A 12842-nucleotide genomic window follows, 5' to 3' on the forward strand; every position below is an offset into this window, starting at 1 on the left:
GCCTCCCCCATCCACTGCTGACACTCCGTGCTTGTCCAGCCTTGCCTGCCCCACTCTCGCCCGCCCCAGCAGCCCCTGGGCACACCCCAAGTTCAGGGCCAGGAGGAGGCAAAAGACCAGTGGTTCTGGGGCACTGTGACCCCGGCCCCCTAGCCCTGCTGCGGCCTTCGGAGGAAGCACTCATCCGACCAAGCATCCTTTATCTTGGCGGTGCTGGTGTTGGAACCCAGAGCCTCGCCTGCTGCTCGCTCCATCTTAACAAGGGCAGGAACCCGCCCCCACAGGCAGCTCTGGGTGCTTTGCTGCCCTGCCAGTTGGATGGGCCATTTCTGTCAGCCTGAAAGCAGTGCCTGATTCACAGTCCCACTGGGACCCCTTTGTTGCCACTGACTTTTGGCTCTCTACAATCGGGTCAGGTAGGCCCTGGAGTTAGGCGGGGCTCACAAGAGCCACGCCCAGAGGGTGAGGGAGATGGGAGTGGCAGTGCCCGGCTGTGCTGCCCCGTGCCTGGCTGCACGTTCAGTCTTGCTGAGGCCAAAGGAGGAAGCTCTGGGCAGGGGTGTGGCGGGCTAGGGCCCGCTGGCTACTGCCGTGCTTTCCTTCCAGATATCCGGGAGGAATCCTCCTACACCGTCTTCGTCATGCCCACCACTAAGGAGAAGTGCCCTCGCTGCTGGAAGCACACGGCCACATCGACGGAGCAGCTCTGCCCCCGCTGTGCCCAGGTGGTTGGGGGCAAGTAGCTCCTGGCAGCGCCAGCACCTCAGAGAGCAGCCCAGGAGGAGAGGACAGGCCCTGGTGGCACCTTCCAGAAAAGGAGTTTGTGGACGGGGAGGGTCGAGTTGGAATTGGTTTTTCCTGTAAGTAGATTTTAAAATGTGTGTGTGTGTTTTTCACACATGTGAAAAAGTCCCCTCTCCAGACGGGTATGGAGACACCCAAAACCCAGTGCTCAGTCGGCTGAGCCTTCAGGTATGGCTAGGCAAAAAATATTTTATACATCTTTTGACTATTTAAGTTCTACAATGTACAAAAATAAAGGCTTTCTGGAAAATTACTGATGTGGGTGTATAAGTTTTGAATATCTTGAGTTAAAAAAAATAATGTTGCAGCAGAGGCATATTTGTGGCAGGGCTGCCTGACTGGTGACGCGCATGCTGGCACAGCAGCTGGGGTTTTGCTGTTGCAGTAGGAGCAAGTGCCGTAAATGAGGGGGTGGGGGAGAAACAGCAACGTTGAAAATTAATTTTACTGATATACATAAATTCACAACAGTGAGCAGACAGAAAATAGCAGTATTTACAGGATTTCACTACTTACATTACATTACAGTAGGTAGAGCTTTTTATAAAGTTTAGTATCGAGTCCATTTTTCTAGGCATGGCTGATTCTACTAAGCAGACAGAATTCTGAAGCCCTGTTGGGTAAGAAGTGTCCCTGCTGCCCCCGAGAAGCCGAAACCGTCTGTCAGTCAGATGCACTGCTGTCACATTTCACGTCACATTAGCGTTGCTGGTTTTGCAGCCAGTCCTGTTCTATTTTGGGTTTTTGGCTTTTTTTTAAGCAAACAATTCCATACCTTTTACTGTGACCTTAAAGGAACTTAGAGCTAAAGCTCTTTGCCTGTCCTCTCTGCACACTCCTGGAGCACTTGGTGGCACTGCACCCTGGTCCCTCAGCTCTTCTCCCTCGGAGGGGCCGGCAGGTGCCCCCCATCACTGCTCTACAGTGGGATTCATGTCCCGAGGTCCAGTCGCGCAGGGCGGCACCCAGGAAAGGGTGTCCCTCCCCACTCATGGCAGTGCCCAGCGCTGACACCATGACTGCTCCTCCTGCGGAATGTGACACTTCCTGGCCTCCTTCCCATCAGACTTACTCAGAAAGCCCGAGAGAACATGCCTGTGTGTGGTATCGGGGCTGAGACCCAAAGGCCTCATGCACGCCGAGCGCTGACCACGCCCCCAACCTTGAGTGCCCTGCGCTTCTTCCCCACGCAGCCTGGTGTGCTGGGGGGCCCCAGACCACAGCGAGACACCGCTCCAGCCTTGGAGCTACCTCCCGGCCCTCAGGGCTTCTAACCATGTCACACGGTTCAGTCGGAATCCTGCCCCTGGTGAGTGAGCCTGACAGAGTCAAAGGCCTGGATAAACTGCCAAACCAGAAGAACCAGGTTTGTCTTCAGAAATGCTTGTTTATGAGCCAAAGTGTTAAGAGAATCCAAAGAAAGACTTGGCGAGTAATTCCCAGAGCTTCGGGTTTCTCCGCCCGGCCCCCTCACCACTCTCAAGGTACTCAGGGGAACTGCAGGAGGTTCTGAGCTTGCTGAGGCTCCACATTGGGTGGGAGAGGCAGACCCAGCTGCGGGCAGTGTGGGCGTGGGCTGGGGGCACTTTCTCCAGACTTGAACCTGGCTGCTAAGTGCATGTGTGCATGTGATGTCACCCGCAAGAACCCACAGGGATCTGCCCACACCGGACTCTCCCTTCCCTCCTGCCTTCCCTGCCACTGCCGCGCCGCCTCCGGGGCCTCGGACATGCAGGGTCAGTACCGACCATCAGCGGAACTTTGGGTCCCTCGGCACTGGGGGGCCCAGGGGTCGCTCTGGGCGTGTGGGCACAGCTGCACCTGAGCTTCTCGACCCAGTGAGGTAGGTTTGCTAACGCTGTCCTGTCACTCAGCATCTCCATCCTGTCCCCAGACGGATGAAGATCCCACATCCCAGAAAGACTTCTCTAAACACCTGTAGGAAAAATAAAGCTGGACTAAAAACATTTAGCCTCTTTTGTTTCCAACGTAAGCTTTACAAGATGATACATTTTTACAGTTGCCTGCCTAATATGGATATGGTTTGGGATTTTTTTTTTTTAAAGCCAATTTTGACTTTCACTGCTGCCCGCATCTCTGCACACTTTTTGTTTTGTCTTGGGGCCACACTGGTGATACTCATGGGTTACTCCTGGCTCTGCACCCAGATCACTCCTAGTGGGCTCAGGGGACCATATGGGGTCCCAGGTATCAAACCTGGGTCAGCTGCATGCAAAGCCAGCACCCTCCCTGCTGTCCTGTCCGGCCCCCATCGGGTGCTCGATTTTGGCACATACCCTGGGCCAGGGCTCTGTGTGGTGTCTCTGACGGACACGGTGGTGTCCTGAGCACATCATTCCTCCAGTCAAGGCCCTCTGATGGTGACAGCACAAGGTGGCTGGCAGCTGGGCCCAGCAGTCTCCCAACCTCACACAGGACGGGCTGCTGGCTCTCCAGGGCCACTGCTGGAGATGCCGTGGGGGACACACATGGTCAGTGACAGGAGCAGCCCATGGAGTAGGAACTACAGAATGTCACAGAAACAAAATTTGCCGCGCCCGAGCAACGGCAGAGCTGAAGAGTGAAGCTACTGAAGCCTGTGCCACAAACAGGAGGCAGCGGTCTCGGCTCCAGCTGTGTCTGTCCGTGTCTGTCCGTGTCTGTCCTCGGGATGAAGGGGTGAAGGTGGGCAGGACTGCACTTTACAGAAGTCACAGACGTGTGTGTATATATACCATATAAAACCAAAGCCACGGCCCGCCACCCGCTCCTGCGCCCAGTCAGAGGGTGGGGAGGGAGACAGCGTCCACGGCCTCCGTGAGGTGCAGGGCCAGGCTGTACTGGCCGTGCTGCTCTGGCAGCAGCTCGATCACTTTGTTCACCAGTTTCGCTGTTGTGGCAATTGGCACTTCAGTGTTCTGGAGATCCTGGGGATCCTGCGGAGGGACAGAGTTAAGCTCCGGTCAGCCACAGCCCGGCTGTGACTGTGGCCCCCCCCCCCCCAACGGCCCCGGGGCCTCCTTACCATGGCCTTGAGCCACGTGCAGAGCGTGGGCGGCAAGCGGGCCAGCAGCTCCATCCCCGCCCGAGTCTGCGAGTGCAGCAGCGCGTGCGCCAGCCGCTGGCCCGTCAGCACCAGCAGCTGCGAGGCCAGCACCTCCTTGTCGTGGACTTGGAGCATAGCCTGGAGAGGGACAGGGAGGGACACGCTGAGCCCCCTGTTCCAGTTCAGTGCCCGGCCAGGCACAGTCCAAGTCGGAATCAGGATCCAAACCCTCATTTCCGCTCAGGGCCTAATGCTTTTCCTGTCACCACGACACTTAGTGACTGAGGCCACCGAGAGTCTCAGTGTGGCGGGGTGAGGCCTCCGAGAGACCCACTGTGGCGGGGCTGAGGCCATGGGAAGGGAATTCTGTGTGGGGCCGGGTCTCCCCGTCGGCTCGGGCACCCCAGTCCCTGATGGTGTCGTGGGTGAGCCATGCGGGCCCGTGGCCCTCCCCAGCCTGATGTTCCCCCTCCAGAGCTGTTCCTGCCGGTCTCCAGACAACGGGCTGCTTTCTTCTTACAGAAACTTCGGTTCAGTTCAAACATCCCCTTGGGCAACCCAACAGAGTAACTTCCGGATTGTGCTGGGGTGTGGGTAATTTGGGGCCACCCCTGGCAGTGCTCAGGGTACCCTGTGTGGTGCCAGGACTGAACCTGAGTCCATGGTGTGCAAGGCAAGTGCCCTCCCCGCCGTGCCGTCTCTGGCCTCCGACACTTTGCTCGCAGACGCTGTTTCCCCCTCTGCCTTCATCACCCCGTATGAACAGCGTCTGCCTGGCCCTTTGGGCTTGCCTTTGCCTTTGACTATTCTCCTGAGTGGCCCCTGTCCAGAATGTCTAACCCAGCGGGGAAGGGGCAGGCGCTGGCCGAGAGGCCCTTACCTCCTCCCCCAGGTGGTCGGCGCCGTGGCTATACAGCTCCCCCACGTAGTGCCGCCGGACCACGTCCTCGTTCACTTGCAGGTGGAGGGCCAAGTCCATGGCCAGGGCTGGCCAATCCGGGTCTCTGCCAAGGGGAGCTGTGGGGGCCTCTTCGGGTGAGACCCTGTCTCTCCTGGCTGCATGCTGGGCCTGAACAGCAGCACTGACCACCTTCAGCAGGAACTGGACAGCAGGGAGACAAGGCGAGGCCAGGTGAGCTGAGGGAGGGATCTGAGGGCCACGCCCTGAAGCCCACCCCAGCCAGCACTGGGCCTGAGCACAGTGGGACAGAGCGAAGGTCTCAGAGCCAGAGCGGTGGAGGGCTGCCGTCACTACTGTTTAATTGGCAAGAAAGAGTGTGTTTTAAAGGGCACCGGCTCTCTCAAGGAGACTCGGTCACTTTCATTAAACCGCCCCCACTCCTGGACAAGATAAGACAAGCTCCAGTCACCTACCTGCTGTCGCGCTGAAATAATGTTTGGATCCATTTCTCCACTCGGTAACAACTGAATGGAAGTTAGGTCTTTGAAAAAAGCGTTTTTCCCCTACGGAGAAAGAAGAGTTGAGACACAGATGAGGATGTGCTGACGTGGGGGTGGGGGGGTGCAGATACTGCCCCGAGCCCAGTGGCCCTTTGGCTGCTGGGGAGAGACAAAGAAGAGAAGCGAATGTTCAAGATGACCCAAGCCTCAGGCTCGGGGTGGGTTCAACCCGGATGTCCAAGAACGAACAGGGACAAATCCTCCAGATGCAGCAGGAAGAAAGGCAGCAGCCGAGGGGGCAGGAGATGGGGAGACTGTGGGATTGGGCGAGCAGAGCACCCCTCACTGAGCACCGCCCTGCAAACCACCAGTGCTGGGATGCCACTGCATTCGCGAAGCCCACCCGGACGCCTGCCGGCCCCGAGAACCAACCTTACTGTCGAAGAGCGACAGGGGCTTCACGGCCTTGAGCGCGAACCTGGCCACGGCAAAGAGGAGGGAGCAGAGCACCGAGTGGTGCTCCACCAGCAGGTAGTGGACAGGCTTCTGCTCCAGGGCCAGCTCCACGATGGACACGGGGCCTTCCACGGTGAGCCACGCGTCCTCCGTGTCCAGGACCGGCATCTGCATTTCGTCCCGGCTCACGTCGGCCTGCAGGGTGTGAGGAGAAGGAAGCAAGGGCGGAGCCTGTGTGCCAACCCCAAACTCTAATCAAAGTCTGTTCTGCCCCCAACAGTCTGCCCAGAAATGTTTTCCAGGATGAAGCCAAAGTTTCGAGAGGAACCCATCACAGACAGTCCCGAGACAACCAGCTCACTGACCTCCATCAGGGTCTGCAGAAGATCCAGGCACGAGCCGAGGAAGGATGTCAGGGCTGTGTCACTCATCCCCACATCCTGTTGTGAAAAAGGGACCCATGAGCTTCTGTAGTGAACAACGGTCACTCCAGGATGCCAACAGGTTGGGGCGCTGGGCCCCATCCTGCAGTGCTCAGGGTTTACTCCCGGCTATGTGCAGGTGTTGATCCCCACAGTGCTCAAGGAACCAAGGGGTACGGGGGCCACAAAGACTCAGAAAGCACACGTGAGCACTGCCAGGTGTGTCCCCCAAATGCTAAATAAATCACAACCAGTCAACTCATGTAAATGCAAACACACGTGCACGAACATACATGCACAAACCCACACAGCGCCGCTCCAACCAGACTACAGTGGTCCTCACAGTGCCAGTGTTCACAACGAAAGACCGGTGGCAGGCTGCAGAGCACACGTGTGGCACACAGGAGCCCTGGGTTTGAGCCCTGGCACTGCAGGGGTCCTGGAGCACTGCCAAGAGCGATCCCCGAGACCAACTGAAAACGTTAAGGCCTGTGTCTACTCTGCCCGAAGATACTCGGGTAAAGAGTCATTTCAAACTCAGCCAAGTCCACTATCAGCACACACCCCACCAAAGCTGGAGTTCCAGCACCTGGGGACGCCCTGACTGTTCCAGCATGCGGGACACCCCAACTCTGTCTTGTGTAAGTGGAGTTCAATGGCCTGATAGGCTGGAAGGGTCAAGCCCAGCCACAGACAGTGAGCAATCTCCTTCACGGTGGCCTCTCCGTGCTCCTCGTCTTTTGCTGTGTCATCAGAAGGGCCACAGGCAAAGTCTGTCCCTGCAGTTACTCAGATCCTGGGCCAGGCCAGGACCAACGAGACCCAGAGAAAGGACCTTACTCACCCTCCGGCACAGCCTGTCCTTCGGTGCTTTTCCAACCTGAGAGAAAACAACACAAAACAGTGTTACCACTGCTACAAAGCAGTGTGACCGTGCACAGAAACAGATGAAAGTCACCAAACTGATAACCATAAAGGTCAATTAATTGTGGTGACGGTCACTGAGTCTATTGAGGCTCCTCCTGTTTCCTTCCAGCAAGAAGGAACTGACGGAACTGACAGAACAGCCACAGACACGCTCGCTCCCTCCTCACGGGGTTTAAAGTCAGAGCCAAGCGTGAGGCTCAGGTGGGACTGTGGTGGGGGCCACTTCCAGGTGACACAGCCACACACCCGTTATGGCTGTGCTCTTTTGCTCTCAGTGGGCAGGTGCTGAGACGTGGGACTGAACAATGTAGAGGCCCACGGGGGCTGGGGGTGAGTCTTGCGAAAGCTCCGGCTAAGCAGACAGGAAGAGGTGCAGGCAAGAAAGATGGGTGGGTGCAGTCGGAGGAGTGTGAACACAGGCCACCGCCGATGGAAACATGAGGTGCGGGGCTAGCTGGCCCTCACGCGTTTGACGATGAGGTTCTTCAGGCTGTCAAAATGCCAGCCTGGGAATTACATTTACCTAGTAAGCATGGGGACAATGGAATAGTTGAGCAAAAGCCGAGAAGGCCCACTGAAGATAAACTTCCTAACACAAGTTAGTAAAGGGAACCAAATAAACAAGAAATTCCACATCTATGGAATTTAAAAGACCCTTTCCTTACTCCAGAAAGACCATATTTTCCAATTAGAAGACAAGTAATAAGACAGCCTAACCTTATCCATCAAGTAGGCAGCCGCGGAAAACCTCTTCACCAGAAATGTGTTCCACATCATCAACGCGATACCTGTCCGGAGAGAGAGCAAAGCGTGACCAGAGGGTGATGGGTTCTCATTTAACAACAAATGTCTTACATCCAACATAACCTCTGTAAAATGACAATCAGGAGTGACGGGAGAGCTGGCTCCCAGGGCTGGTCAGCTCACAAGGGCGACTGCACTTGCATGTAGAAGCATGAGCGGCCCCAGGCTGGGCACCGAGCCTCGAGCAGGCCCAGGAACTACTCAAAGCACCACGAACTGTGACCCCAGAACAAAATTAAAGGAACTCAGAATTGCAGTGCATAGGGAGATAACCACTCCCGCCTTCCCCACAACCCACCATCACCAAAAAAAGGTAACCGAATGGTCAATAAAAATGTAAGATTCACATCATCATTTGTGAGATAAATGCAAATTAGGATCCCAGAAACACTATTAAGCCACCAATAAAAAGGCTAAATAATGTTCTTAGCGACAATGCCAAGCACGTGGAACAAACACTCGTACAGAGCAGGTGGAACCACACTGGTAAAACCACAGGGCCCGCTTCAATGGTCTCCCTGGAGCTGTTTCCATTTGGAGGTGAAGGTTTTCATGGTCTCCCTGGAGATGAGGATTTCAGTAGTCTCTCTGAAGTGTTTCTGTGGTCCCTCTGGAGGTGTTTCAGCAGTCTCCCTGGAGGTGAGAGTTTCTGTGATCTTCCCGTGGTCTCTCCGGAGGTAAGGATTTCCGTGGTCTCCCTCTGGTCTCCCTGGAGGCATTTCCGTGGTTTCCCTGGAGGTGAATGCTTCGTGGTCTCCCTCAAAGTGTCGTGTGGTCTCCCTGGCGGTGAGGGTTCCCGTGGTCTCCCTGGAGGTGAGGGTTCCCGTGGTCTCCCTGGAGGCTGAGGGTTCCCGTGGTCTCCCTGGAGGTGAGGGTTTCTGTGGTCTCCCTGGAGGTGAGGGTTCCCGTGGTCACCCTGGAGGTGAGGGTTCCCGTGGTCTCCCTGGAGGTGAGGGTTTCCATGGTCTCCCTGGAGGTGTTTTCATGGTTCCCTGAGGTGAGGGTTTCCGTGGTCTCCCTGGAGGCGAGTGTACCTCCCACAGCACTCACAATACGAAGATGGAACGAATACAGAAAGTGCCAAGGGCACATTTTCACCAAGACAGTAGTGAACAACACCCCCAATGTCCACCAATTGATTTTTGTTCATATGTAAACACCAAATAAAGTGACAAACAAGAAGCACTCAAAATCAGAAACAATGGGGCTGGAGCGATAGCACAGCGGGTAAGGCGATTGTCTTGCATATGGCCGACCCGGGTTCAAATCCCAGCATCCCATATGGTCCCCTGAGTACTAGCCAGGAGTAATTCCTGAGTGCAGAGCCAGGTGTAACCCCTTGTGCATTGCTGGGTGTGACCCAAAAAGAAAAAGACATCAGAAACTAAAACAAACTACAGGGAAATATTTCTTAAAAGACACCCAAGTACTGCACTGTGTGAAGGTGTGATCCCCGGCACAGGGAAACAATCTGAGCCGAGCCTTTTCCTATCCCACTTACAGGCAAGCCAGAGGGGCAGCGCCAGTGCTGGACTGTGGGCAGGAGGCCTGCCTCAATCCCTGCCACTGGACAGTCCCTTGAGCTATACCAGGAGTAACCAGCACTGGCGCCAGAGTCATCACACCAGGTGTGGCCCAAAGTTTAAAATTACCAAGTTAAAAAGCAGGTGGCATTGAACCGGGAACTTGAGGATTGTAAGGTGGCATAAACAAGCTGCTGGCATGGGGTACTGGGCGGGGTGTGAGGTGGAGGGACTAGAAGCCTCATGAGGCTCAGGCGCTCAGCAAGCTGTGGGGTGCGGTATCTGCACGCCATACGCACTAACACTACTGCAACCACGTCACCTAAACTACATTATCTAAAAAAACTTTAAAACCCAGAAGAGTCTTGCTTCCTCAAATTAACCAATCATGATTCCAAACCCAGTTTACTTACCGTTCTGAACGTGTGCATTAAGAATGTGCTTCAAATGTTCTATGGATCTAACAAAAAAACGTGCTTCCTTACATGCAGGGAGAAAAAGAGAGAAACAGAAGAGGTATCATTTACTAGACAGTTCACATACAAAGAGAAATTTCTGACACAACTTTGTAGCCCCAGGACGCCAGGGCAAAGAAATCCAACGGTTAGAAGTGATTTCTGCTAAGCTCAAAGTCTGCTGTCTCTTCCACCTGCCTGATGCATGCACTGACTCCTGGGAACACCCATGGCCCACAGTGTGCTGGCTCGGGAGGGCCCGGGGCTCACCTCCGGGTCTTTGTTCCACTGGACCACGTACTCCCAGCAGCAGTGCGCGTGCAGCACGTCGGGCTCCAGGCTGCAGGGAAACTGCTCGTAGGCCAGGCAGAGCAGCGCTGAAGGCAGAGGGGGGGTCACTTCTGTGCTTTGGGGACACGCGCTCCGCCTGGCGGCCACACATCCCCACAGTTAGGGCTTACCTGGGGTGCCGCCCAGGTCTGCCTCCCCCTCGGACATCTCAGATCCACCTCTTGAAACACCTTCTTGGGCTTCATCTGGGTTTTCTGTATCCTTACTGGCCAGTTTTAAGACGTCAGGGTTGAGGTCCTGCTTAAATATCCACTTGGCTACTGTGTCTGCAATACCACCTGCAGGGAAGGGACGGGGCAAAGGGCAGCGGGTCGTGTACCCCAGGGAGCGCAGTGTGGCAGGAAACCCGAGACTCAGAGTAGGGCCAGTACGGGAGAGGGCTGCTGGGTACCGAGCCCCTGTGCCCCCACAGACAAGCACACAACTATAAATGCACGTGCGTGTCCATGCACCATGGACTGCTGCTGGCCGGGCTCACTGGACACAGGCTGCAGCTGCCTGACATGGTATTCAATGTCAGTGAGAGCAGAGATCTGCACGCATGGTCTGTCAAGACCCCCCTCCCCCGCCCCACCTCCAGACCACATGCTCCGTCCAGTGAGTTGGCTTCTCTGAGCAGCACCTATGAATTTCTGGGGACACTGTGGTACAACGCAGCTGTCACTGGCCTGCACAACACAGCCGACTGCATCACTGCCAGGGCCCCCACCTCATAAATACAAACTGGAGATCAGTCAGGACCACCTAGCCGACAGCAGGCGTCTGCTCTGCTCTGCCCACACTGGTTCCCTCCATCTTTCTGCTGTCTGAGTCAAGTTGAGACAAACAACCAAAAAGGCCTCCCCACACAGGGCCTGTCCCAGAGGACTGCCACGCGAGTGGGTAAAGACCGCCAGGAGCGGCCGTCTCGGCGGGGCCCACTTCTCAGCGTTGGCCCCTCAACCCTTTCCCAGTTCTCATTCCAGAACCGGGCCCCGGGCGGGCCGGCGTGAGCCGCCGTGAGGACGGGTCCCGGGCTTACGCTAGGTTGGCAGCGGGATGAGCGGAGGACCTACCACTAAAAAACTCTATCACAAACGAGCCCTGCAGAGAGTAAGAGACTCAATAAAGATCCCTCAGTGCCCAGGTCTGTCCCAATGAGGCAGCCGTGGCAGAACGGCCTGTCTCAGAGCAGAGCTGCTCCTCGGCTCCCACCGCGGCCCCAGGGCTCCAGCCAAGGACACGGGGCACCGGGAAGGACAGGGAGGCCCCGGGACTGGGGACGCACGGGGCGGGCCTGCAGGCGGGCAGTGGGCTGTCCCCAGAGAAGGGTGCCTCTGGGCTGGCCCGTAAGGACGAGGAGGGCGGAGGAGGCTCACTCCTCAGGCCCATGTTCTCCCCGGAAACACGCGTTTCGCTCGCTGTCTCTGTGCCTCTCGGCCTCTTCTCTGCTCGAGGAGCTGTGCTCTGCCTGAAACATGCATGTCCTCCCTTCTCTCCCCTTATCTTTCTAAGTAAGTTTCAATTCAAGCTATCCGCATCACACACACACACACAAAGATAAATAATACGAGGAAGAGCTAGAATGAGCCCTTGGGGCCGGAGCAATAGCACAGCAGGTAGGGCGTTTGCCTTGCACTCAGCAGACCCGGGCTCGATTCCCAGCATTCCATATGGTCCCCTGAGCACCGCCAGGAGTAATTCCTGAGTGCAGAGCCAGGAATAAACCCTGTGCATCGCCAGGTGTGACCCAAAAAAAAAAAAAAAAAAAAAAGAATGAGTCTCTGCAGAGAAACAGGGTGGGAAAATAAAGGTCCAGACCCCGTGGGGGCAGAGCGCAGGGAGGGCGTGCTCAGACGCACACAGATGCCTCAGGTGAGCAAGGGACGGAGGCCGTGGGGCCCCAGCCCACAGGAGGGAGCAGCAGATGTCAGCCACACGCAAGCACCAGAACCCCGGGCCTCTCTCCCGGCCCTGGGCCAGCTTCGGAAACTGCGCTGAGTGCGTTTCCCATCTCTGTCCTTTCAGTCACGCTGCTCCGGTCTGGGGCAACCAAAGTCCCACCCCAGAGAGACACAGGCCTGGGGGCGGGGGGCAAGGCCACTCCTCCTTCCCTAACTTCCTCACCGAGACCCTGGGAGCAGCTCGGCCTGCAGTGCGGACAGGCTTACCTTTCCCTCCTTCCAGTAGCTTCTTCACCGAGAGCCGGGGCAGCGGCTCGGCCTGCAGCGCGGACAGGCGGGGCGGCACGCCGGGCCTGCTGTGCAGCAGCGTCTGAAGGAGGAGGCAGTCCTCCAGCTGCCGCAGCAGGAGCTTCCAGTACTCCGAGTCCAGGGAAAGCGCCTCCCAGGAGTCGGTGAGACCCTCCGAGTCAGTGCTCGCAGCAGCCTGAGGAAATGGGCAGAAAATGCCCGGGTGATCCGCTGGCCAGGGCGGGGCTCGGTCCACCTGAGTGAGCTTGGAGGCACGGCCAGTTCCGGGCAGGTCCCACGGCCGCCCACAGACAGAAGTGCCTGGCTGCACGGACAAACCCCATGGCTGGGAGCAGACGACAAAGTGGGGTAGGGGCGCCCACCCGCCACAGCCTCGGCCATCAGTCAGGAGAGGGGGGCGGTCAGGCCAAGGGGCTCTGACGGGCTGTGTGGAACCAGGCCATCTTGCCCGGCACGAGAGG

General features: G+C 56.8%; 2 protein-coding genes across 2 annotated transcripts in view; one reads left to right on the forward strand and one right to left on the reverse strand.

The window, feature by feature from the left end:
- The window catches only part of IARS2 (isoleucyl-tRNA synthetase 2, mitochondrial), a 32810-nt gene extending 31753 nt beyond the window's left edge, over positions 1 to 1057 (forward strand). The window contains exon 23 of the mRNA XM_055144312.1: positions 607 to 1057. Within this exon, the coding sequence (XP_055000287.1) occupies positions 607 to 743 (137 nt within the window). The 3' untranslated portion in view covers positions 744 to 1057. The remainder of the gene's footprint in view (positions 1 to 606) is intronic.
- A 174-nt stretch (positions 1058 to 1231) lies between these two features.
- RAB3GAP2 (RAB3 GTPase activating non-catalytic protein subunit 2) overlaps positions 1232 to 12842 on the reverse strand; it is a 60625-nt gene continuing 49014 nt past the window's right edge. Inside the window, exons 24-35 of the mRNA XM_055144311.1 lie at positions 12340 to 12556; positions 10300 to 10467; positions 10109 to 10215; positions 9797 to 9863; positions 7774 to 7844; positions 6974 to 7009; positions 6073 to 6147; positions 5684 to 5902; positions 5225 to 5314; positions 4731 to 4952; positions 3830 to 3988; positions 1232 to 3740 (exon numbers count right to left, since the gene is read on the reverse strand). Of these exons, the coding sequence (XP_055000286.1) occupies positions 3585 to 3740; positions 3830 to 3988; positions 4731 to 4952; positions 5225 to 5314; positions 5684 to 5902; positions 6073 to 6147; positions 6974 to 7009; positions 7774 to 7844; positions 9797 to 9863; positions 10109 to 10215; positions 10300 to 10467; positions 12340 to 12556 (1587 nt within the window). The 3' untranslated portion in view covers positions 1232 to 3584. The remainder of the gene's footprint in view (positions 3741 to 3829; positions 3989 to 4730; positions 4953 to 5224; positions 5315 to 5683; positions 5903 to 6072; positions 6148 to 6973; positions 7010 to 7773; positions 7845 to 9796; positions 9864 to 10108; positions 10216 to 10299; positions 10468 to 12339; positions 12557 to 12842) is intronic.

This window comes from Sorex araneus, chromosome 7 (assembly GCF_027595985.1).
Source record: "Sorex araneus isolate mSorAra2 chromosome 7, mSorAra2.pri, whole genome shotgun sequence".
Lineage (NCBI taxonomy): Eukaryota > Metazoa > Chordata > Mammalia > Eulipotyphla > Soricidae > Sorex > Sorex araneus.